Raw genomic sequence first — 26,984 nt, forward strand, 5'->3', positions numbered from 1 at the left:
CACACTGACAGCTGAAAGTATTGCAGTGCTATCACCTGTTTTCATCTCTAAGGGTATAGACCTTGGCAAAAATAATAGTCAGCATTTGTCCTCCCATGACCCCCTCCTCTGGTTCATGTACCAAGGCCCTTTTACCACCTCATTCAACTGCATGTATAGACTAGGCCTGACTTTGGTCCCCTGCAAGGTCAAACCACTTCTGACCGCGAGATATTTTGAATTTATGTGAGTCTGAAGGATTCCGTGTCCAGAAGGACTCCTGCAAACTGGAGCAGGCATAAATGATTTTTTTTTTGGGGGGGGGGGAGGGTTAAGGCTCAGCCTGCACCGTTGCATACCTCACCACTTGACTGTCATAGTATCAGGTGGTGATTTGCATGTATGAATGGGTGATCACAGGTCAAACACTGCAAAAAAGAGTTTTCATATCCATGATGCTCAGTGAACCTGTTTCACACTTTCAGCTTCCAGTGCTGAGTAACCAGATGTTGGAAATGTTAGAATCTGCGATGCACCCAGATTTGGAACATCACAGCTGGTTTTATGTGTGATTTGTATTGGTGTTTATTGGCTGTTTTTCCAAAATAAAGCACTCAGAGTGATTTAAGATTAAGTCAAATAAAACATAATCTGGTTTTAAGAAAACAGTGATAAAATGTGAAAAGATGGAGTGGCTGCAGAGCAACTGAGAGTTCAGCAGCAAGTTATCAAAGGCCCAAAGTCTATAGGAACAAAAGCATCTTCAGTGCATGAAAACCATGCAGTACAAGGGCACTGTGGACTTCCAGGGAAAGGGACTTCCACACACTTAGGTGCCACCACAGAAAAGGTCCTGTTGCATGCCACAGCCAGTATACCTCTGGGGAAGGTGGGAATGAAGCAGCGTCCCAGTTAAAGATCTTAAGAGGCAGGCAAGTTGATATGAGAGCAGGTGGTCCTTAAGATATCCTGGATGGGGAAGAATAAGAACTGCTAGCCCTCTGGGATTGGCCTGCAGTCTCCAGGTATCAACATCACTCTCCAGGGGACTGTTGAAAGCAGTCCTAGAGATTTTCATGGCTCGGTATTGTGAAAGTTATTGGGGAAGGGGGTCCCCTCTAGAAATAGCTTCAGTCACAGCTGGCAAGCCTACTCCTCAGTGGAGTCCAGCTCTTGAGTCACTGATCTGGGCATATCTCTTCATTGCAAGGAGACAAGTATATAGCAGTGACTTATGGAGATATCGTGCTGGTAGCTTCCTTTGAAGGCAGTCATCCAGCGTGGCATTTTTTGAGCAGTGGGGCAGACTTAAAAGCATCCTCCTCACCCTGCTCAGTCCAGACATAGCTTTTCTGCCCAGGTTGGAGCTCTGAAATAAATGAGTGCCGCAGGTGACCTATTCTTTGGGCTATTTTGGGGCTCGTAGGAGCCCCTAATGGTTTAATTTTTGTGTGTGACATATGAGCAGTTATTTCTTCGTGTATGATAGAGGAATTACTGAAATCTATTTTTAATCTCTCTCTCTTACCTGAAATCAGCTCAGTTCAGCATCAAATGAAATTGGACATTTCTGTAAGTGCCCTGGATGTGTTTCGTGGCCCCCACATCCCCTTTGAAAAGGTCATGAGGAGTTGCAAGCCTGTTCAGCTGGAGTTAAAAATAGGCTTGAGTGACTCAGCCATTCAGTAGCATCACTTTTCTGTGCTTGATGAAAAATACCCGTGCATTTAAAATGGCACAGCGGGGAAGTAAAGTGCTTAGGAGCAAGAGGTTGCTGGTTCGAATCCCTGCTGGTATATTTCCCAGACTGGGAAACACCTATATTGGGCAGCAGCCAGCAATATAGGAAGATTTTATTTTATTTTATTTTATTAATATCTTTTTATACCGCCCAAAACCTATGTCTCTGGGCAGGTTTACAACAAGATTAAAAAGTCAAACATTAATTAAAAACAAAAACAAGAAAATTTAAAAGCAAGAAATTTAAAACACAATTTAAAAATTTAAAACAATATTCTAAAAACAACATTACAACAATCAAAACAATATCAGTTAAAAGCCTGGGTGAACAGATGCATCTTTAAAGACTTTTTAAAGGATGTCAGAGATGGGGAGGCTCTTATTTCACTAGGGAGCACATTCCAAAGCCTCAGGGCAACAACAGAGAAGGCCCATCCCTGAGTAGCCACCAGAGGAGCTGGTGGCAAATGCAGACGGACCTCTCCTGATCACCAGCCCAATGGGCTGATGTTCTCAAAGATGCTTAAAGGCATAATCTCATACTGCACGGGAGATGGCAGTGGTAAACCCTACATGGCTCTGAGGAGAGGGCACAGCTTTACTTTATTTAGAACAAAAAAGCAGTAGGTATCGTTATTATTTTCAATTGGTTTTCCTCCTAGCTTCCTTTTCAGGGTGTAAGGGGCTGCCAAAGCAGCAAAGGAAACTCTTTAGCTATGTTAATCACTCTCTCAATTTAATCTTTGGATTGCTGTGCTCCTTCCTGTTTTAATCCTCCCTGTTTTAATTAGAAGGATGTTGCTTTTAAAATGGCAGCGGTTTTGAAAATCAAGTGCCCCGCCACCCCGCCCACACACACAATGGAGGAAGCATAGCAAATGTATTGTGATGGGAGTGCTACTCTGATTGATACTTTGCATGTGTTAGTGAATGGACCATCAACATTGTTAGCATACGTTTGCATAAAGATAAGGGATGCAGAGGCATAGAGGGTGCAGACATGTTGATTGCCTGAATCATCATTCCATCTCTGGCCTGGTGGATCTGTAGAACAATAGTTTGGCCCTGGCAATGAACCCAGAGGCTCCCAGCTGTTCTCTCTTAGCAGTCTATGGTAGGGACTCTGCACCATCCCTCCTTTCATTTACCAAGGAGCTGAGATGGAGGTCAATTATTCAGTTATTCAGGTATGGCTTTCATCTCCTATTGAAGATGACCAGTGGCATAGTTGCAGCTTCAAAGGTATGTCACAGGCCTAGATCACACAACCATTCCAATTTAGGTTTAATGTGGGTTACCAGCATTAGCATGATTGTGTGAACCTATGCGATGGTGGCTTATAGTTTGAGATGAATCTGAAATTCTCGCCTTGGTGTGGGTTCCCACAATCACACTAGTATCTGTAGTACTAGTACACATACTAGTACTAGTATCACACTAGTACATTAAACCTAGATTTGATTGTATGAACCAGGCCATTATGTTAATCCATGTCTGAGCCAGCACTTACAGCTTTGGCACAGGTGACCATTGCATCATCTGACACAGATCTGGCCCCAGAAACATAGGCTGAAGCACATCTGCACAACCTATGAACCGTTAAGCCAAATGCAGCCCATAAGCTATGTGTTATGGCTTTCCAGCAACTTAATTAGCCTCTTAATTAAATAGTCTGCTTTCTTCCTAGGACTGCAAGAACTGGGACGGTGGGTGGGGGGGCATGTCTTGGTGTCACCCACCTTGATGCTGACTGCTTTCCATTGGGGTAGGCTAGAAGTGTAGCATTCTAGGACAGCACAAAGGACTCTGCTTCCAGACTTTGGCAGCATATCTGATCTCCAGCTGCATTTGAAATGACAGAGCTTCACCCAGGAGTGGCACAGAATTTCAAAGGAGGATGGGTTGACAGATCTGTCAGGGGCCGTGAATTGCACTGCCTGCCTCTGTTTCATATTGTCCTTTGCTTGGCTGGAAGGTCGATACAGACATCTGACAATCCTGTTAGTGCAAGTAACAAACACACACATGGTGCACTTAATAATACGTGGATGGAGTAAACCAGTTCCTTTAATGCTGTTATGTTCCTGTCATATTTACGATAACAGTTTTGCAGATTTTTGTAAGAGATGGTTGATCAGGTGGTTGCATGGCAGGCTGTTATGCTAGGGTGCTGTAATGTGGGCTGCATGATAGGCTGCTCTTGGTTTTATTTACATATCAAACTTAAATCCCCACCCCCACCCCCAATCTTCCATCAGGGAACTCAAGGCGCTGGCTGCATATATGGGGTTTACTGGTGGGCACCCATCCAGACACTGACCAGATCTGGACCTACATAGCTTCACCAAAGTGGCTATTTTAGTTGTCTGCAGATCATACCCTGATGACTGTTTGGAAAGGGAGGAGAGCTGGTCTTGTTGTAGCAAGCCTGAATTGTCCCCTTTGCTAAGCAGGATCTACCCTGCTTTGCATTTGAATGGGAGACTACATGTGTGAGCACAGTAAGATCTCTTAGGGGATGGGGTCACTCTGAAAAGAGCATCTGCATGCAGAAGGTTCCAAATTCCTTCCCTGGCCTCTCCAAGATAGGGCTGAGAGAGACTCCTGACCAGTGGTCCCCCCAATTTTTTTGATCTGTGTGAGGATTGAGTTTTGTTCTGAGCGGCAGTATCAAGGCAGTGTGTGCACACAAGCATTCAGAATGGGGCCTTCCTGATTCAACCTGAGTGGGATCTAAAATTAACTGAGTGGATATTAAAAAAACTGGTGAGCGTGCGCATGTGCGCCTGCCTTAGAGGGAGCACTGCTCCTGACTGCGACCTTGGAGAAGCCGCTGCCAGTCTGTGTAGACAATGCTGAGCTGGATGGACCAATGGTCTGACTTGGTATAAGGCAGCTTTCTACGTCCCTATGTTAAAGTACAGTGGTCCCTCGACTTACGAAGATAATCCGTTCCGAACGCACGTTCGTAGGTCGGAATTTTCGTAAGTCGAAAAGCGCATCCACGGAGGTCCGGAAACATTCGTAGGTCGAGGAAACCGCATCTAAAAATTCGTAGGTCGAGAAAGCCGCATCTAAACCGGCAACGACTTCCGGTATTTTTTGTCGTTCGTATGTCGAAATCTTTGGATGTCGAGTACTTCGTAAGTCGAGGGACCACTGTATAGCTAATGTAATATCTAGTTGCCCACTTTCTGGCATTGCTGTCTGAAGCCTGGTCTACACATACTGCAGAATTAGGTGGTTGAATCCCGAGGTGATAGAATGGAATGTGCTGCTTCAGGTGGATGATCATATTTTTGAAAGCTCCCCAACATTAAAACAACAACTCCCCGCAAGTAGAAAACTAGCTCAGCCAGGAGTAGGCTGGGTTATAACCCTTCCCCTGAATGTGCTACAGGTTGAGTATCCCTTATCCAAACTGCTTGGGACCAGAAGTGTTCCGGAATTCTGACTTTTCTGGATTTTGGAATATTTGCATATTTGTAATGAGATATCTTGGGCATGGGATCCAAGTCTAAACACGAAAGGTTACTGTTACTATTTTAAGCTTACTAAGGTTACCATTTTCCGAATAAGCATTGAATTTATGATAACTAAAGGTAGCTGTAAATGTAATGAAAACTAAGCCGCAACGAGTTGGTGCTGCGGGCGCATGCCATGGTGGTTTCCGGATTTTGGAGCATTCCGGATTTCGGATGTCCAGATTAGGGATACTCAACCTGTACTTAGCAGCTTTGCAGGAGAGCATTCAGAAACATTATTCGTCTCCTGCCATCTGAACTGTCACAGTCCTATCACTACAAGTCTATAAATATATTAAGGAGCATCTCCTCCAATTTATTGAGGAGGAGATGGTCTTTAAAAGATCATCTCAATATGAAGGCAGGAACTGCCAGCCCATATATTGAGACCCTCAGCTGGGGTGCTGTTGTTCTGTCTTACACCATCGACTGAGGCATGGTTGGCTGTGACGTGGAACAGGGCCAGTGTTCCCTCTAAGGTGTGCGCATATGCACACGCTCACACGTTTTTTGATGTCTGCTCAGTTTATTTTAGATCCCACTCAGCTTGAATCAGGAAGGCCCCATTCTGAATGTGTGCGCGCACACACACATTGTTTTGATACTGCTGCCCAGAAATTAGAGAGAACACTGGACAGGGCCTTTTCAGTAGTGGCTCCGCAGTCCCAGAACTCCGTCCCCTGAGAGATTCATGGGGTCCCTGAGCGGCATCCCTCCCACTGCTCTGTTCAGCCTCCTGTTTCAGCAGGTGTTTGGTCTATGGTAACTCGGTGCTGGATTTTTATGACCTCTCTGCTGCTGTGGTATTTTTCTTTTCTTTTCTTTTAATCTTCTTTTCTTTTAAATGGTTGTTTTAAATGGCAAGCCACTTGGAGCCCTTTTACTGTGGACAAGCAGACTGTAAATATTGTTAGAAACAGATAAAACAAACATCACCTCCTTTGCTTTGGCAGGCCTAAAAGTACCCAACACAACCAATGCTCCAGCATCTGTGTTAGCTCTGCAGCTTTTGAGGCAGGGTGACTAAAAGCTCATACTGGTAATTAAGAGCCCATGTGACTGGGGCATCCATGTTTGCTGTACTCTTGCCTTTTTCAAAGCAGGGGCTGGGGGCTGGGTCTATTTTTAACCTAAAAAGGAGTACATGGCTGAGAGCAGCTGAGTGTCTGCATCTTTCCCCCTACATTTTCTATTGCTTGAGTCACATCAGCTCCATTTGGGTATTATGTTGTTTTTAGTGCACAGATATTTGTACACTCGTACATGTTTTTGTGTGAATGACTGTACCTGGGTTCATTTTTAAAGCAAACCTGGGTACAGGCCTCTCAAATGCACGATACAGATAGGAAGTAAACTGCTGTACCTGAGTTCAGCAGAGGGTTGCCACATTCTGGCTTTCCAGATCCGGGTGCCTAATTTGCATATTATGTAAATTGGTTGGAAAATAATGTTTGAGCAGAATAGTGACTGCACGTTTTGCTCCATAACTCCACGTCTACAAGGGCTAGAGCTTAGCTATTAGAAGGAAGGAATCAATCAATCAGTCAATCAATCAGTCAATATGGGTGGGCTAAGCAATCTGGGTGAGATGCTTAAAATCTGGGTGAAACCTGGAATTTTGTGGGGGCATGGCAACTCTAGTTCAGCATAAGATGTGAATCCCTGTATCTGTGTACAGGTCTGTACCTGTGTATACCGTGTACTTGTATGAGTGTTGGACATAATGTGTGAACGGGGCTTTTGTCCCAGCCTGGCTTGCTTCAAATATCAGAGTATGGCTGAGGCAGAAGTGCATGAGGTGAAGGAGCATGGGGACAGTGTAGCCCCCTTTCCGCCAGAACCCTTCTTTCATCTTAAAATAAGACACATCTCTTTATATGTGAAGAGGTCAGGCCTGTGAGCACAGGACCTTTTAAATGCCTTGAGAGGCCTGGGGGCTTAACATTCATCGGAGGCACCTCTTCCCTCCCTCCTCAGTTGGAGGGTATTGTTTGCCAGTGCTGACATTTTATTTTATTTATTTATTTATTTATTATTATTATTTTATTTTTTTTACATTTTATATCCCACTCTTCCTCCAAGGAGCCTAGAGCGGTGTACTACATACTTAGGCTTCTCCTCACAACAACCCTGTGAAGTAGGTGAGGCTGAGAGAGAAGTGACTGGCCCAGAGTCATCCAGCAAGTCTCATGGCTGAATGGGGATTTGAACTCGGGTCTCCCTGGTCTAGTCCAGCACCCTAACCACCACACCATGCTGGTTCTTGTATATCCTGCCCTTCCTCCAAGGAGCCCAGAGTGGTTTACATGGTTATCCTCACAATCCTGTGAGGTAGGTTTGGTTGAGAGAGAAGTGACTGGCCCAGAGTCACCCAGCAAGTATCATGGCTGAATGGGGATTTGAACCCGGTTCTCCCCGGTCCTGGTCCAGCACTCTAACCGCTACACTACGCTGGCTCTCTGGTCCCTTCTATGCGTGAGACTTGGGGAAACTGCTCCCCCCACAACAAACATGCCTTGTTCATGGTTAGTTTGGCCCTAGTAGTGATGTTTTCAGTCCTTGCGAGACAGCTTGAAGTCCAGGATTGAAGGAAGGCGCCATTGGGATTTGGGATAGATATTTAGCCAAAAGTGTCCATAATTGCTGCTTAGGTTTTAACTTTTTAACATGTATCTCTCAGCCTAACCTACCTCACAGGGTTGTTGTGAGGATAAACATAACCATGTACACCACTCTGGGCTCTTTGGAGGAAGAGCGGGATATAAATGTAAAAAAACCCAACAACCTTCATTGGCATACTTTAACGGCCATAGTCAACTTGTCAGTTGACTAAGCAAATGGTTTAGAAAAGAGGAGGTGGAGCAGTGTACCAAGTCAGGCATGATGATGATGATGATGATGATGATGATGATCAATTCGATTTCTATACCGCCCTTCCAAAAATAGCTCAGGGCGGTTTACACAGAAAAATAATAAATAAATAAGATGGATCCCTGTCCCCAAAGGGCTCACAAACTAAAAAGAAACCTAAGATAGACACCAGCAACAGTCATTGGAGGTACTGTGCTGGGGCTAGATAGGGCCAGTTACTCTCCCCCTGCTAAATAAAGAGAATCACCACATTAAAAGGTGCCTCTTTGCCAAGTTAGCAGGGGTGATTCTTTCTGAGGTCCATTTTCCTGGGGGCTATTTACTTTAGGACTCGGCTGAAGCAGCAGCAACCAACAGCCAAAAACTAACCCCTGCTAACTTGGCAAAGAGGCACCTTTTAACGTGGTGATTCTCTTTATTTAGCAGGGGGGGAGTAACTGGCCCTATCTAGCCCCAGCACAGTACCTCCAATGACTGTTGCTGGTGTCTATCTTAGGTTTCTTTTTTGAATGTGAGCCCTTTGGGGACAGGGAGCCATCTTATTTGTTTGTTATTTCTCTGTGTAAACCGCCCTGAGCCATTTTTGGAATGGCGGTATTAGAAATCGAATGAATGAATGAATGAAAATAGCTGAGCTGAGCTGAGGAGTGTTGCTGCCGCTTAGAGTTGCTGTGGAAAAGAAGGAGAACTAAAGCCACTCTAGAACTAGAGACCATGCTTAAATCTGTGGCCCAGCAGAGGAGAAGCCCTGCTCCTGGCAATTGCCAGGTTCTCCCTGGTGGCCATTTTCTTGGCCATTGTTTATACTGGGCCTGCTACTGCTAAAAAACCCACCAGTAGCCACAGCCAGAAAACTGATCATTTTGATTTTCTTTAAGTGTATGTAAACAGCTTTGAGAAGCCTTGGGCAGAAAGGAAGCATGCAAACAAATCAAATAATTCTAATAGTAATTCTGCGGAGAGAGATCCATCTGGTGTGCTGCTCCTTGAGGTTTGGGTGCATTGGAATCTCTTTAATGTTCAAATGGTGTCCTGTTTCTGTTCCTTCTAGGTAATTCTATGCACAAGGAGGCAGGCCAGTGCAATATTTCACTCCACCAAACACCCAGGCATTGGTCTTCTCAAATGTATTTTCTAAATGGGAGCAGGACTGGGTGTCATACAACAGGGATTCCCAATCTTGAGTACCTGGATGCTGTTGGACTACAACTTCCATCATCCCCAGCTACAGTAGGCATTGTCAGATGACAGGAGTTGCAGTGCAACAACACCTGGGGTATCAAGATATGGAGTGCCTGATGTATGTTATGGTTGCTGGTGGCAGATAGTTTTTTTGTTATGCTGATTGGAGTGAATGATTAGGGGATAGTTGAAGATTTCTCTGTGTGGGTAGGACTGGGAAGGTGTCATAAGAACATAAGAACAGCCCTGCTGGATCAGGCCCACGGCCCATCTAGTCCAGAATCCTGTTTCACACAGTGGCCCACCAGATGCCGCTGGAAGCCACAGACAGGAGTTGAGGGCATGCCCTCTCTCCTGCCTTAGTTGCAGGTGTCACCCTACCTGCAACTAAGGGGAGGGTTTGCAAGGTTTGTGTAGGAGGGGAATACACACTTTTATAGTTTAGAAACACAGGAAAATAGGAAGCTGCCATATACTCAGTCAGACCATAGGTCCATCTCACTCAGTATTGTCTACACAGACTGGCAGCAGCTTCTCCTTGTTGCAGACAGGAATCTCTCTCAGCCCTATCTTGGAGATGCCAGGGAGGGAACTTGGAACCTTCTGCTCTTCCCAGAGCTGCTCCATCCCTGAAGGGGAATATCTTACAGTGCTCACACATCAAGTCTCCTATTCATATGCAACCAGGGCAGACCCTGCGTAGCTAAGGGATTCCTGCTTGCTACCACAAGACCAGCTCTCCTGTGGTCCTTTGGAATGAAAGAGTTGGCTGAAGGCATCTTGCGAAGTGTCACGCTCTTTGTGGATCTGCTATGGGGTAGCAGATCCACTTATGCCGTGCTTGTATTCTTGTAAATAAAGCATATACTACAAAGACACCCAAACTCTCCTATGCATGCTCATCTAAAGGAAACCAGATCTGGGTAGTGCTGTTCCACAAAATTCTTGTGGCTTAGGAAAGTGGAGAACTTGTGTTTGGGGCGCCCAGAGAACTTGTGTTTGGGGCGGTATAGAAATATGCTAAATAAATAAATATGATCCCCAGTGAACATAAGAACATACGAACAGCCCTGCTGGATCAGGCCCAAGGCCCATCTAGTCCAGCATCCTGTTTTGTACAGTAGCCCACCAGATGCTGCTGGAAGCCACAGGCAGGAGTTGAGGGCATGCCCTCTCTCCTGCTGTTACTCCCCCACAACTGGTACTCAGACTCACCCCGCCCCCAAGGCTGGAGGTGGCCTACAGCCCTTCGACTAGTAGCCATCAATAGACCTCTCCTCCATGAAGTTATCCAAACCCCTCTTAAAGCCATCCAGGTTGTTGGCTGTCAACACATCTCATGGTAGAGAATTCCACAAGTGGATTATGCGTTGTGTGAAAAAGTACTTCCGTTTGCTGGTCCTAGATTTCCTGGCAATCAATTTCATGGGGTGACCTCTAGTTCTAGTGTTATGGGAGAGGGAGAAGAATTTCTTTCTATCCACTTTCTCCACACCATGCATGATTTTATAGACCTCTATCATGTCTCCCCGCAGTCGTCTTTTTTCTAAACTAAATAGCCCCAGGTGTTGTAGCCTTGCCTTGTAAGAAAGGTGCTCTAGGCCCCTGATTATCTTGGTTGCCCTCTTCTGCACCTTTTCCAGCTCTACAATGTCCTTTTTTAGATGTGTTGACCAGAATTGTACACAATACTCCAGGTGTGGCTGCACCATAGTTTTGTATAAGGGCATAATAATATTAGCAGTTTTATTTCCAATCCCCTTCCTAATGATCTCTAGCATGGAATTGGCCTTTTTCACAGCTGCCGCACAGTGAGCCGACACTTTCAACGAGCTGTCCACCACGACCCCAAGATTCCATTCCTGGTCAGTCACCTACAGCTCAGATCCCATCAATGTATACTTGAAGTTGGGGTTTTTCAGTCAATGTGCATCACTTTACACTTGCCAATGCTGTACCACATTTGCCATTTTGTTGCCCACTCCCCTAGTTTGGAGAGATTCTTTTGGAGCGTCTCACAATCTGTTTTGGATTTCACTACCCAAAAGAGTTTGGTATCATCTGCAAATTTGGCCACCTCACTGCTTAATCCTGCTTCTAGATCATTTATGAATCAATTAAAAAGCACCAGTCCCAGGACAGATCCCTGGGGGACCCCACTTCTTACTTCCCTCCATTGTGAAAACTCTCCATTTATGCCTACCCTCTGTTTCCTGTCTTTCAACCACATATGTACTTGTCCCCTGATCCCATGACTGCTAAGTTTCCTCAGGAGTCGATGAGGAACTTTGTCAAAAGCTTTTTGAAAGTCCAAGTATACTATGTCAACTGGATCACCTTGATCCACACCCTTGTTGACACTCTCAAAGAACTCCAAAAGGTTGGTCAGGCAAGATTTACCTTTTTGGAACCCATGCTGGTTCACTCCCAGCAGGGCCTGTTCTTCTATGTGCTTTACAATTTTATCCTTGAGGATGCTTTCTATCAGTTTGCCTGGAACGGATGTTAAGCTAAACGGTCTATAATTTCCCGGATCACCCCTGGATCCCTTCTTGAAAATTGGTGTTACATTTGCTACTCTCCAGTCCTCTGGTACAGAACCTGATTGCAGGGATAAGTTATATATTTTAGCAAGGCGGTCAACAATTTCACATTTGAGTTCTTGTGGCTTAGGAAAGTGCAGTTCATTAAGATGAAATACTGAACTACATGAGACCTTGGCAAGATCCAGCCAGGCAGTTCCGATGTCTTGGAGCATGACAGGATGGGAGGGGAAGGAGAAGATCTGAATCCCCAGACGAGGAAAGTGAAGAGCATGTTCTTCACACAGAACTGCCACTTGTCTGGTTTTTCTGGATGTCTGTAACAGTTGACCCCTTTGTGTAGGTCTAAGTGGTTGTCTGCAATAAATTCCATTCTACCTTTCTCTGCTACTTTCTTTTCAAGTTTGTTCTTAGTAGAAAATGCCAGGGTCAGGTATAAGAGTTTTGTTGGTTTGGTTTTGTCTTTTTGAAAGGCTGGACCTGGTAGATTTGGAGAAAACTGTTCTGCTTTTAGTGGAGAAACAATTGCACTTTTGTTCCCTGGGTCTCAGGGTCCTAAGCACAGTGTAAAGTAGGATTTGTCCAATCCTCTCACAAGCCCAGAAGTGCAGAAGCCACAAAGCGGGCTGTCCTCTAGCAAAATGGATCATGAAAAGTGTAGATCCCCGGTAAAATGCAGAGCTTTGTCCAAGAGATAAATTGCCCAATCCCGCCCCCACCCCGCGTGTGGAGAGCATTTACAGAACTGCTCTCCAGCATATATTGCATTTTTAAAAAACACTGTCTTTTAAAAAATTGTTCTTTTTTGTTCCTTGCAGGGTTGTCAAAACGACTGTGGAGCTGGATGTATGGGGGCAGCAGCAAAACATGTGACCGAATCTTTCAAGGTAAGTTGTTTGCTAAAGCAGAAGTGCCTGGAGCACTTCTCTGCTCAGTAGAAAACTGTTGTCTTTATGATGCAGGGAGAGTGGTTTGGCCTCAGCCTGTTTGGAGTTATTGACATGTATAAACATTGCAGCCTTGGATGTGGCTGAGGTTGGGGGTGGATTGTAGTTGAAGGATACTAATCTGCACTTCACAAAACAGATGTATTACAGGAGCCTATAGGGCTTGATTATCTATCAATAAGACAGAAGGGTCTTTAGGGATGAGCGGAGCAGATGTTAGCTCCTTTCCTTGGTGTTCCTTTTCATGCATGTTAAAAGTCAGCTGAACTTACTTCTAGCATTCAGGAGTATTGCGGAGTTCTCTTCTGTTGTCTGTATTTTTCAGATGACATTTTTCTCTGTCTTTTTCACATGAAAAATGTAACTTGTATTTCCTTTACCAGAAATGTCAAAGCAAATAGCAGATGCTTTAGCAGGGATCTAAAGTATTTTGTATATGCCCAGATGTCATCTCATTTTCTGCCTAGGAATTTAGGACTCAGCAGGGGTGCCCCAGAAAAACTCCCTTGTAATCTGCTCTCTTATTCCTGCCACAGCTTCTTAGTATGGTTCTGTTTACTGCTGTTTTGTCCCCTTCATAATGGCTGCACGATTATTTTTGTTCATGTATATGTGATATGAATAATTTTCTCACCCATATGTGAATGTTGACCTTTAGGAAACAACTGCAGACACATCTCTTCAGCCAAGCTTTTTAGGAGAGGAGAGCTGGTCTTGTGGTAGCAAGCATGAAGTGTCCCCTTAGCTAAGCAGGGTCTGCCCTGGTTGCATATGAATGGGAGACTTGATGTGTGAGCACTGCAAGATATTCCCCTCAGGGGATGGAGCTGCTCTGGGAAGAGCAGAAGGTTCCAAGTTCCCTCCCGGGCAGCATCTCCAAGATAGGGCTGAGAGAGATTCCTGCCTGCAACCTAGGAGAAGCCGCTGCCAGTCTGTGGAGACAATACTGAGCTAGATGGACCAATGGTCTGACTCAGTATATGGCAGCTTCCTATGTTCCTATGATTTATAGCTTTGAAGGTGAGTCATAGGCTCATCAGGGAGGCTCCTCACTATGGGCAGGTGAGGGTGAGCCCTCCCATCATGCAAGTGTCCCACACTCTCTCCTATCCACTACCTTTGCTTTGCTGAAGTCATGGACACTGGCAATGCTTTCTGTCACACTACAGGAGACTATTTTCTCTGGCCGCTCCCCTTTATTAACCACTCCAATAAATTTTTGTTTTTGTTTTGCTTTTTTCCAGTGTAAAGTTGCCTCCAGCAGGGCATCTTCATGCAATGTTCTGCACTATTACAAAGCCTCTGGATTCACGATGGATCCACCTGTTATTACCCCTGGCTCTGCCTACCTATACAGGAAGATGATTACAGGCTGTTTGCAGGGAAGGAGGGTTCAACTTACCTTCCCCACAGATGAATGGCTAACAGTCCCTGGGCGGGCAGACTGCCCGCCCAGACGAGTGGTGGCTTCCCCTGTGTGCAGTGCATTACTGGGACCACCCCCCCCCCCGAATGTGCCAGCCATGGCTGACACTTGATCATAAAAACGAGGTGGCTACTTTTGTGGGTTTGCCACCATGTAGCTACCGGGATTGGGCACGATCCTGGTGGTTCACATGAGTGTGCAAAACTGGGCTGGGCTCCCTTAGCCTGGTTTTGCACGCTCGTGTGAGTAGCCCCTATATTTGTTATCCCTTCTTTTTGTACTTTTAACGTCATGATGTTTTTGAAATTCGTGGCTTTATTGCAGACTTGAATTAGACATGTAAGAAATAAATAATACCTTGCAATAGTTTGCAGAAAATGTTGTGACAAGAATACTATTATGGGCCATGTGTACTTTTTGGAGAACTTCAGCATAGAGGAAAATCACTTAGATTCATTATTCATACAAAAACTCACTTTGACAGATTTATTAACACTTGAAAGGGCTGGTTTTTGAGACGATAATAGAGACAAACTCCCAATTGCTTTTTCAGCCCTCTCCCTTCCTGTTGTTGCTGACAATCACAATATATGTGCTGAAACTGTTAACATTCGCTTAGAATCAGGGTGCTGTTCTGATTCATATCCATGGTCACCCTGCATGTATTTCTCTTTCCAGTGTCATAGTTTATTTCCTTTTAAGATGTGGCTAGGAATAAATATGAAATGCAAATATACAGTATGTAATCAGTAGCACAGAAGACTCTTAGAAAATGTCATGGTGCTCGGTTTTGTTGTGGGAGTGTTATTGACTGACTTCATTTGAGGCCGATTGTTTATTTAGGCTTTTATTGGATCCACAGAATATAATCAATGGTCACTGGTTTTCCCATGCAGCCTTTCCAAAAGCTGCTCTGGAGGGCTCCCTGACCATCTGGAGCCAGTTTGTTGGGTTGAAAAGCTGCCTTCTGTTGCAGTGGAATATTTGGATTCAGTCTGCTGTGGAGAGTTCCCAGGTGGCTTCTATCCAGACATTGACCAGACCTTCGGCAAGGTTGCTGCATTGGGTGTTTTCAGACCACTTTCTGGGAGCATGACCACCTCCAAATAACATAGATTTAATTTGTCCCTCCTTTTTTCTCTTTTAAACTTTTTATTTAGCTAGTCATTGAGGCTATTCACCCGCTCTCCCCACAGACTGCCCCGGAGTTCTTCTCACTGAGCGTGAAAAGAGCTCTTTTTTTCTCCCATCCTTATAAAGTGGGAAGTACCAACCTGAAAGCAGGTTGCCCAGTACAGATGACCAGGGAGCTTGTACCACTAAAAATTTGGCTTCTGTTCAGATTCATCAGTATTGTACTGTTTAACTCTGTTCCAGTTTGGTCACTAACTTTAAAAAGTGGTTCAGTAACCAGTATTTGGATACCTTGAACCAGTTTAGGTGCATTTCATTTAGAAAAATATCAAACTCTTTAGCTTCCAATGTGACTCTATAAAATGAATACAATGAGGTCATTAACACAATCAAAAACTGTGCTGTACCCAGGTTTGGGAGCTGTGTGTGCTCCCAATTTTCAGTTGTGTGGAAGCAAGGTTAGAGGAAAACCTGAGTAGAAGTGATTGTGTGGAAGCAAGGGAGAAGGAAAACCTGGGGAGCTTTTCCTCTTACCTTGCTTCCACACAATCACTTCACAGTTTTAGATTGTGTGAATTACCTCAAGGATAACTATTCAAGTTGAATACAAATATGACAAATATTTATATACCGTTCTTCAACAAAAGTTCCCAAAGCAGTTTACATAGATATAAATAAGTTGAGATAAATGCTTATTTTTAAACTGTTTGTTTTTGAATTTTTAAAGGTTTTTACAAAGAAAATACATGCAACAGGATAAGAAAAGTAGGAAAATCAATCATTGCAATTAAAGCTGAGTGTCTGATAAAACTAGAACCATTCAATTTAAAACACCTTTTGTGTTTAGGGAACTGGTGTCCGCTTAGGTTCAAGACAACTGGGATATCAGTTCGCATTCACTGAAGGGGGAAAGAAACCCCTCTGAACTGTTTTTGGGTTTGGGTCTTGAGAACAGGTTTGCTTTGACACCCTGAAGATGACCATTTGTTTCCCTGTGATGGTATTTCCAGTAATCTTCAAACCCACTCATAATTGAATTGAATTGAGCAGAACAAACTTTTAGTCCATATTAATTTACTGTTTCTGTTTGGCTACAATGATTTTAACCTGGTTTGCATTTAGTCTTCCATGGGTTTATGGTGTTTTCGTATTATTTGTCTATTTCCGCGAGTGTTAGCCACTTTGGAGGCCTTCATGGGGCCAAAAGGAGGGAAAGTTTTATCAATTAAACAACAATTCAAGAACAGCCCAATGAACACTAGTCAGGTGGCATAACTGGTTTACCTTGTCCTTCATGATAAATGGCGTCAGAGACCATGGAAAGGTCTAATAGGATCAACAGAGTGCAGTTTTATCTGTTTATCCAAGCATCCACTTATTGTCCAAGGTCACAAGCAATGACCCAGTGATGTATTTCAGATGGAATACGCTGAACAGTCTCTGATGTCTTTTGAGGCAGTTAAGCCACCACTTTTCTGACAACCCTAATTCAGATGACACATTCTTAAGTTATATTATGCCCCTGGATCTGGGACCAGTGTTCTCTCTAATTAAAATTAAAACAGAAACCATTAAAACCGATAACAATGAAAACAGAAATATAAATAAGAACACCAACTAACAATTAAAACATCTTTAAAAAACAACGAACCTATCAGAACAATTAAAACCCTGAAAACCAGGTTAGCATTAAAACAATTAAAACTAATTAAAACCCCAATTAAAAACAATTAAAACTAATTAAAACCTTTTCATGATCGGTGAGAAGAGCTTCTTCCAGGTCTGTGGGGAGAGCAGGCTTAGCCCTCCCTCCCTGCAGACAATCAAAAGGCAGCCCTGGGCGGCTGGATCGGCCACCCAAATGACTGCCAGCTCTGTCATGGAGCCGGTGGGGGCTGTGGGGATCGGGGGCTGCGCGGCCCCCAGAAGTGTGAGCATGCAGGGAATCCTGGAGAGACCCCCTGAGCCTGGGAGGCTGCTTGCCTCTACTCGTGTGTCGCCGTGCGTTCGCTCCATTAGCCTCATTTCAGGGGAGGGGGGATTAGGCGGGCTAACCGCCTTGGGAGCACCGGGCTCACCTGTGAGCCTGGTGGTTCCCACGATCCCTGGAAAGCCGCCTAAGCTCCCTTCGCCTGCTTTCCAGGGATCGTGGGAATAGCGTCTATGAGTGGCTTGTTTGGAGGGGTGCCCTGTCTTGTTGCATCATTCTCAACCAAGCCAGGAAAACTAAGGATTTGTTTGTTTATTTATTTATCCCATTTGTATGCTGTCCAGCCGTTTACAGCTAATTAAAACATATATCATCTTAATGTCGACCGATAAAAAAAAACCAGACTGAAATTTAAAATCCGATTCATATAGCATATGAGCGGATGAGGAGGCTTTATGCCAAGTTGGAATACAGTCCATCTATCCCAGCAGTGCCTCCTCTGAGACTTCCTAGGGTTTCAAGGCATTATTTGTGCCCAAACCTTTTACAGAGACCCTTTTGGAGGTGCCAGGAATTGAACTTGGTGGCTTGGGTTCTCTGTTACTAGCTATGGCCCTTTCTTTCCAGTTTGTCAGCATGGTGAATATTGCTGGGACCGAGCTGTGAGACACTTAATGCCACCAATGCGATTTCTGCTCTTGGTGGCAAACCCACTGCTGGTATCATGTTAAGGGTGGCTTAAGTGGATGATCGGGCACAGCTGGTCAGTCAGTCTGCATAAAGAGTACCACTCATAAAGCCCGAGTTGATCAGTTTTAAAATCAGAACATCCATTCTGCGCATCCTTAATTACACAAAAGGAAACAGAACACTGGTCTAAATTCCTCTTTACTGGGCTTATCTCTCTCTCTCTCTCTCTCTCTCTCTCCCCGCACCCACACTTTCTGAAAAATTGGGACACTCAAGCTTGCATGGGAGACAGGGGCAAGAAAGCAGAGGGACAGATGGCCCTGGAGGAACAGCCCCTAAAAACCAGCCAGGTCAGGCTAAAGTCTTAGCAGTAAGTACTGTTGTGCCTTATGGCTCTGTTGCTTAACTTTGTATTAGAAGCAGACTCCAGGAACAGCCAAGTTTGGGCTGATAATATATTGCCTGCCTCCAAGGGCCTGTCATTCCAAGGGATGTCATAACACAGAGATTCCTGGAAGCTTAGAGCCAGTCTGGAAATGACTGCTTGAAATTAGAGTTATTTATTTATTTAAAAAAGTCAGCACAGTGTTTTCTATGTCCCATTAAGCTAATGACTCTAAAAACAGCTCAGGTCAGTGATTTAAATAAAATGCAAGCAGGAAATCCTTGAAATCCACAAACCTTTTGCTTAACACACTTCATTTTTTGGATGAGAATGCCCGATCAACGATGGAGAACAGAACAATCTGCACGCTATGTGTGATCTGGGCACCTTGATTTTGCAACACCTATTATCCCCGTGGAATCTTCATGCATATTGTCTGACAAACATTGTGATTCAGGCCTGTTATTTTCTGTGGAGCTCTGCCTGCTTTCTGAAGTCTGTTGTGCCACTCTGCACATCACCATTTTGTGCCATAATATGGGTAGGGTGTGTTGTGGGTGCAGGTGGCGCCATGAAAAATCACGCTGACAATACTACTTAGCCTTACAGGGAGAGTAGCTGATGATACTCTGGTCTTCAGCGGCATGAACATATGAAGCTGTCTTCTGCTGAGTCAGAGTATTGGTCTGTCAAGCCCAGAACTGTCAGCTGTGATTGGCAGCATCTGTCTTGAGTTCTCAAGTCTTTTCCAGCCCTGCTGAGATCTTGAAACGGAAGGTTCCTGAGATCTTCTACGTTGACCCTATGCAGCGATGCATTTCCCACAGCTGAGCTATTCTTTTAGGATTTGTGTGCCCTGTCTTAATGCATGCAATGGGACTAATGTTCTACCATTCTGTAATGGCCTCTTGGTTTTTTAAAGAAACCTATATACAGAAGGAGATTGCAACCCAAGACTCCTGGTTGTTCTCCATGGCCTTTGTACAGTCCTCTGAAAGGGAAGCATGGAACCTCTAGAGGGCATTCTCAAGACACAAGTTGACAGCTTGTGTTATCTGGAGTGCTAGGAGCCCCTGGCTGCTCCAGCCAAGGGTAACCCACCTTTTGTACCCGGTGTTTTCCCGAGGTAGAATGAATCTACAGTTCGTTTTACCTATGGTTCATTCTACCTTGGCAGGCGATACGATCGCCGCTGGGTAGCTGGGCTTCCCCCTGCCCGCCACCATTTGGGGCAGTGAGCTGGTTGGGATGGAGTAGCCACACGACTGCTCTGCAGCTGGCACAGCTGCAACTTCCTCCTCCCGATTGCGGCTCTGGACTCCGCTGCAGCGCAGCTTGTGTGGGTGTGTGGTGCGGTGGAGCCCGAAATGGCTGCCATTCGTCTGTGGGGGAAGGTAGGCGTACTCCTAACTCCCCGCAGCCCTCCTGAGCACGTGACTGAGGTCATCTGATCGGCATCCTAGAGTTAAGAACCTTCACTTAAGATGTGAAAGGAGGAGGTGCTAAAACCCCTTCCCTTAGCAGAGCACTTTTGCTCTATATGCATGCTCGAAAGGATGGAGAAAACACTCTCCGTCCAGTTCCGTTTTGACCATTGGGAAAGCACCAGCGGTGGGATACTTTTTGTTGGTGTCGGTAACTTTGGTGTTTTTCACTCTAGTTTTTGTTGGTGTTGTTTTGTTCATTTTTCCAGTTACAGCATGGATTAACACTGGTTCGTTTTTCTTTTCCCTCTTTCTCCTGCTGTCTCTGGTGCAGCAGTTTACTTCCTAAAACACTGTCGAAATTGTGGTCGCAAGGCTCTGCAGCACCACTAGATAAGAAATGATTACACTTCCGGATTAAATAGAACACCCCAAAAAATAGCCTCAGCAGGTGTTTGTGGTCAGCCTTGAAGGGCTCCCTGCAGGATACAACATGTTTCAGTTTTCTCTTTCTGCCAACATATTTAACTGCTGTGATGTCGTCAGGATGCTTGAGGTCATTTCATAAAAGCTTGTGTACCCTATGATAGCACTGTGAACACATGGAACTCAGTCCGGTCATTGGTCCCTCTAGCTGAGTATTGTCTACACTGGCTGGCAGCATCTTTCCAAGGTCTTGGACAGGGGTCTTTCTTATCTAGCAGTGCCAGGGATTAAACCTGCAGCCTTCTGTATTGAAAGCATGTGCTCTACGCCTGAGCACATAAATATTCAACATGCTGAGAATCTCAGCAGAAAATGAAGCACATTTCCAGCTTTTATAACGATGAAGTTTTGCTTTAAATGGTAATTCTGAGACCTCTTAAACCAACGAGAGGGAAGAAATTCCAGCTGTGAGGTTTGGATGCCCTTCAGAACCAATAACTTCTTGTTCCTCCCTGTGAACCTGCATAAATTATGTAAAACAAGCAAATTTGGCATATACTGCATACAGGTTACAAAATTCAAGGTGAAGACATATAACATGTTTAGAGCAGCGATATTGATCTAAAAGTACCCTCAGTATGTTCATTCCAAACATATGCTTCCTTTCCAGGGTTGTGCTCTGAAAAACACCTGTTAACTGGGAAAGAGACACCTTTTAAAGTTATGTTGCTCTTACATTTAGCAGGGGGAGAGCAACTGTCCCTCTCCACCCCCTAGCACAGCGTCCCTCCAGTGGCTGTTGCTGATGTCTATTTTATGTTCCATTTTAGATTGTAAGCCCTTTTGGGACAAGGAACCTTATTTCTTCTTCGATGTAAACCACTCTGAGAACTTTTTTTGTTGAAAAGCTGCACATAAATATTTTTAGTTAGTTAAAAACAGGTTCTGCAAGTTTGAACCAGAAAATAGTTGTCCACAGTGCTGGTTGGCTGCTACTCCCCCACCCTTGATATCACCAAGACAATTTCCAACTCCCCCATCTCTGGATTAGGTTTGCACAATAGGAAAAAAATATCTTTTTTTCTTAATAAGATGATGCATAAATGGATACATGAATAAAAGAGAAATTTATGCAGCAGTTTAAAAAATATAAAGAAAAAGGGAACAGGTGACTTAGGCAGGACAAGATGGATAGCTGAGCTATCACTGGATTTCTGAGTACACACGCTTAACATTTCAGAAGCAAAGCCTGGAGGGAACTGGACCTGCGTTGAAGTTTGAGAATTCTCTATGAGCTCTTTTTAAATATTATGTCAGTCTTCACCTTCCTTGCACCCAGTTGCTTGGTTTACCTAGATGCACCTTCTGGATAAAAAGGTAAAGTGCACCGTCAAGTCAATTTCAACTCCTGGCGCCCACAGAGCCCTGTGGTTTCCTTTTGGTAGAATACAGGAAGGGTTTACCATTGCCTCCTCCTGCGCAGTATGAGATGATGCCTTTCAGCACCGTCCTATATCGCTGCTGCCTGATATAGTAGCAGCGGGGATTTGAACCGGCAACTTTCTGCTTGTTAGTCAAGCATTTCCCCGCTGCACCATTAGGTGGCTACCTAATAGGTAGGTAACCCCAAAAGAAGTAGCTACTGCCTACATCTTTAGTACCTATTCAAGAACTAAGGGTGGATTCAAATGGCAAAAGCAGCACACGTGGTTGTGTAGAGATTGTTCCTTGTAGACCGTCTCACCCGGCCACATTTCATAGAGCCTGTGTCGGCATGGAGAGCACCAGAGATCCCACCCAGTGAGGCTGCCCACATGCAACAATCTCTATGCAGTCAAATCTAATACCTTCTCTTCACAGCTGCTTTTGCCATTTGAATCCACCCTTAGTTCTTGAATAGCAGCTGTTTGAATGGTTTGCAATTTTAGCTGTGCAAGGAAGCGCTGATGCCAGTTTCACATTACATTTTAACAAGTCAGCAAGAACATTTCCTCAACAGAGACTTGCATCAGGGAAGTAAAGCTACGTTTCCTCCATCCTGTGTGTGTGTGTGTGTGTGTGTGTGTGTGTGCCGAGGGGAGGGTTCGTAGTCCTGAGGAGAGTTTCTGTTGTGCTTCTTTCTGAAGAGTCAAATAACAAAAATAAAATAAGAAAATAAAATAAAGTGAAGTAAAAAACCTATTAAGAACAACTCGGAACAGAATATATCCAGTCTGACTAGAGTAGGAGCATAATAAAAGTTAATTCTCAGTCTGTCTGCAGAGCTGATGAACAAAGGCAGCTTCATGACGCCACACCACACCACCCTGAAAGCACCCGTCCCGTCTGATCTCGGAGGTTAAGCAGGGTCAGGCCTGGTTAGTACTTGGATGGGAGACCACCTGGGAATACTGGGTACTGTAGGCTAACAATGCAAAATGAATGTTATCTGACTAGTAGCTTGGTCCTCACACAAGGCAGTGAGTGTGCTTTGTAAAGGGAAAAAACCAGTGAAAATTCTGTATCAAGGAAACTTAGCTTGTGCGAGTTTTGTAAGTCATTCAAATAAAGAAAGCTGGCATATATCTGAACATAAGAATTGCTCTTTCAGTCAAGCCAAAGGTCTGCGTAGTTGGTCACGGTTCGGTCAGGCCAATAAGCAAAAGAAAAAGAAAAAAGCCCACACAGGAGAGAGAGAAGTGTAATAGCTTGAACAGTACATCCACTGACCCTTCCACATCATGTATGCACGCAAGTTCCCTTCCCCCACCCAGTGCGCCATCCTGCTACCACATGTGTTTCTACCTGCCAGACGTGGTGGTGGTGGTGGTAGTAGTAGTAGTAGTTAGTAGTAGTAGTAGTGGAGTATTTGTAGTTGTCATCTGATGGGGGTGTCTATTCCATGTGCCAATGCCGAGAGAGCCTTGATTGTTATGCACACAAGACAGGGCCTTCTTGGCTGTTGCCCCCAGACTCTGGTATGCCCTTTCTGGGAAGCTGCACTCCCTACCATTCCTCATTGCCTTTCTTAAGCAAGTTAAGACTATCTTGTTCACTCAAGTCTTTGGCCCTGAGTGGGTTATGTGATGGATGTTCTGTGCTGTGGTCGCTGTTTGATTGCTTCATGTTTTTTGATTTTATTGTTTTAATGATTGGTCTTATGGTTTTTATTGCTAAATTGTGTTGTACACTCTTTTGAGGTTTTGTACGGAGGTTTATTAAACAGATGGCTTTTGCTGCAGTTTGTTCACGCTACAAAACTGTAAGCTGTTTATGTTTGCTTGTTAGAACTTTTTGTTTGTTGCAGGAAAAGGACAGTACTCTACTAACCAAAATACATAAACTTTCTAGTTCTTCACCGGAACAAGTTTTTCACCATGCGTACGAAGAAAATCCGCTTCAGGTCCTTTCTTTTTAACCCAACTTAAACACATCGGGGAAGTAATTTGCCTAGGGAGCAAGAGGTTGCTGGTTCGAATCCCCACTGGTATGTTTCTCAAACTATGAGAGACACCTATATCGGGTAGCAGCGATGTAGGAAGGTGCTGAAAGGCATCATCTCATACTGTGTGGGAGATGACAATGGTAAACCCCTCCTGTATTCTGCCAAAGAAATCCACAGGGCTCTGTGGTCGCCAGGAGTCGACACCGACTCGACGGCACTTTACTTGAAACGCAAAGCTGTCTTTTCTTTGAGTCCTAAGAGAGAGACCTCCCTGAGTCTTTCTAAACCCTCACCCAAACCCTATCTAACTGTTTAACTGTCTGACTCAGTAGAAGGCAGTTTCCTATGTTCCTATGTACATCATCCCCAACCACAATGACCAGAGGTGTGTGGCCACACCTGGAGTACTGCGTACAATTCTGGTAACCACATCTACAAAAGGACATTGTAGAACTGGAGAAGGTGCAGAAGTGGGCAACCAAGATGATCAAGGGCCTAGAGCACCTTCCTTATGAGGCAAGGCTACAACACCTGGGGCTTTTTAATTTAGTAAAAAGATGACTGTGGGGAGACATGATAGAGGTTTATAGAATCATGCATGGTGTGGAGAAAGTGGGTAGAGAGAAATTATTCTCCCTTTCACATAACACTAGAACCAGGGGTCATCCCATGAAATGGATTGCCAGGAAATCTAGGACCAACAAACGGAAGTACTTTTTCACACAACGCATAATCCACTTGCGGAATTCTCTGCCACGAGATGTGGTGACAGCCAACAACCTGGATGGCTTTAAGAGGGCTTTGGATAACTTCATGGAGGAGAGGTCTATCATTGGCTACTAGTTGGAGGGCTATAAGGCCACCTCCAGCCTCAAAGGCAGGATGCCTCTGGGTACCAGTTGCAGGGAATAACAGCAGGAGAGAGGGCATGCCCTCAGCTCCTGCCTGTAGGCTTCCAGTGGCATCTGGTGGGCCACTGTGTGAAACAGGATGCTGGACTAGAAGGGCCTTGGGCCTGATCCAGCAGGGCTGTTCTTAGGTTCTAGAGGCCATTGTGGCTGAGGATGAAGCAAGTTGTAGTCCAGCAACATCTGGGACTCAAGTTTGGGTGCCCCTGCTCTAGCCTTAGTCCATGGTGGGGGAAAACCCAACGTCCAACAGCAACTGGGTCCAACAAGATCTGCAGTCCAACATCTGGAGATGCAAAATAGGAACACCTGCCCTCGCCCGCCCTTCATTGAACTATAGTTCCCAAGGTTCTTCTATGGGGGAGAGGGAGCCACACATTATTTTATGTCTATTGTGTGTCATACTCAGAATTCTGAAAGTTGTGGGGAGGAGAGGAATTTCACTTCCTGGTGGATATGGCGTGAGTCCCTAAGCACCAGCATCTGTTTAGAAAAGAGAGGTGAAATACAAACTAAGGGCCACACAATGAAGGATCAACTCTGGCAGTGGAGCATGCTCTTCCTTCCACAAGGCTCTCTCACCTTGGGCACAAATTCTCCACTCCCCACCTTTAACTATGGTTAGCACAGATGCTAGCCATGGTTAAAGCAAACGGAATCTGGTTTAGCCTTTCCTTCCAGCAGTATCTGTGGTTTAGCCTTTCCTTCCAGCAGTATCTGTGTTTTACATGCAACACTGCATGTGTTCCATTTAGCTGCAGTTAAAGAGGGAATATATACTGGTGAGGGGAGGGGAGAGGGGATGGGTGTACAGTTCTGTTGGTTGCTCCTTTCACTCCAACAAAATTGCATCTTCCCCTAAATGTAGCTAGCTAAATGCTCTGGGAAACTCACATGCAGGCATGACTGAGAAAGCACATCCTCTGTTTTATCTCCAGTATCTGACAATCAGAAGCATGCCACCTCGCACTGTGGAAGTTCCATATTTGACTATCATAGTACATTGGTTGATCTATCCTCCATGAAATTTGCCCAATCCACTTTAAAAGCAATAAGTGCTAGTCACCATCATCACTGTATGCCTTTGGGTTGAATTCCCCAATATTTGTGTATTGAGTAAAGGAACACTCCTATAAATGTGCCATGAACACATGCTAGGAAGCATGAAATCCATGCATAGATTGTCATAAAGATGTCTTTTGCTGTACATACCTGTGCTGGGAAGTCACAAGTTGCTGTGTCTTCCTGGTATGCATGCACATAATGAAAAGGAAGTGTGTACAGTAATTGCATGTGACACACTGCGCCCTAGCCAATAGATGCAAGCATTTCAGCAAAAAAACAAACAAACAAACAAAAAAAACTGAAATGCTGTCATCATACAAGCTGATCTTCATGCAGATCCCCCCCCCCACCATGAAACTGCTATCCAGATAAAAAGCACTTTGTTTTGGGAGCATCCTTGAAGAAAATGGAAAGCTAAGCACCCATTTCCAGTCTCTATATATGCATTTTTTTCCCTGTATACTTGTATCTTTTCCCCCTTTCAGTTGGTTTTTAACCATAATAAAGTAATTCAAATTATATTATACTACCAATTCAAGAGCCATGTACACAAAAGTTTATTGTGTGAGTGTTCAAGGTTGCACTCGGCAGACAATTCTCAGCTGAGAAGGAGAAGTTTCTTATGGCTACTGAAATTGGAAGTCAATTCCTAAGAGAGTAAGCAGCTTCCCCCAGGACACAGAGGGAATTTTTGCTGGAGCAGGAGGGGCTGGCCTTGAGCTGCTTCACATCCTTCAGCTCAGGGCCCTGACAACTAAACCAGCTTTCTCCTTGTCAAGCTCAAGAAGGGTTTAGTCTTTTATCACAAGGCAGCGTTGAACTTGGTTTCCCGTGTAACTCTTTTTTTGTTTTGGTGTACCAGATAAAACTCCATTGTTGTTTCTGACTATCAGTGCATGCCATTTAAGATAGTTCAAGTTGAAAAAATATCTTTTCCTCTGAAATGTAAAACCCTCTTTCTTTTCATTGCCTCTATAGCAGGTTATGAGGTAGATGGTAATATTTTACTGGTAATTCATATTCAGTATGGAACATGAATTTCCCCTTTTCACTCAAATGTGGCCACATCCCACATTTGACGAAACATATAAGTTACTGGGTTTCTGCTCCTGCCCGTAATCAAGGACAAACAGGGTACATATGAAATGCATCATTTGCAAAGTTGTGAAATCAATTCAGGGAAGTGATGCCTTTGGGAAAACATGATTTTGGATTTCAGGGTGGGATGGCTGTGGAGGTTTTATTTTTTTATTCCTGGCTTTGCAAACATTCCCAATAAATTCAATTGTCAGAATGCAGCCCTAAGTCTCTACTTCATTAGAGCAAAGGTCTCAAACTGCAGTCTTCCTGCAGATTTTGGGCTACAACTCCCATCATCCCTGGGTA

At 44.5% G+C, this 26,984-nt stretch overlaps 1 protein-coding gene and 1 pseudogene across 6 annotated transcripts in view; both read left to right on the plus strand.

Annotated features, from left to right (window-relative positions):
* Positions 1-26,984, plus strand: part of BCAT1 (branched chain amino acid transaminase 1) — a 109,856-nt gene that overhangs the window by 34,585 nt on the left and 48,287 nt on the right. For 5 of the 6 annotated variants that reach the window (XM_053256393.1, XM_053256398.1, XM_053256396.1 and 2 more), the window contains exon 2: positions 12,658-12,726. In XM_053256393.1, coding sequence (XP_053112368.1) covers positions 12,658-12,726 — 69 coding nt within the window. Of the gene's footprint in view, positions 1-7,530; positions 7,575-12,657; positions 12,727-26,984 lie in introns of those variants that run through there. The other variant, XM_053256394.1, reaches the window with a different exon arrangement.
* On the plus strand, positions 22,492-22,607 carry LOC128328609 (uncharacterized; annotated as a pseudogene).

This window comes from Hemicordylus capensis, chromosome 5, assembly GCF_027244095.1.
Source record: "Hemicordylus capensis ecotype Gifberg chromosome 5, rHemCap1.1.pri, whole genome shotgun sequence".
Classification (NCBI taxonomy): Eukaryota; Metazoa; Chordata; class Lepidosauria; order Squamata; family Cordylidae; genus Hemicordylus; species Hemicordylus capensis.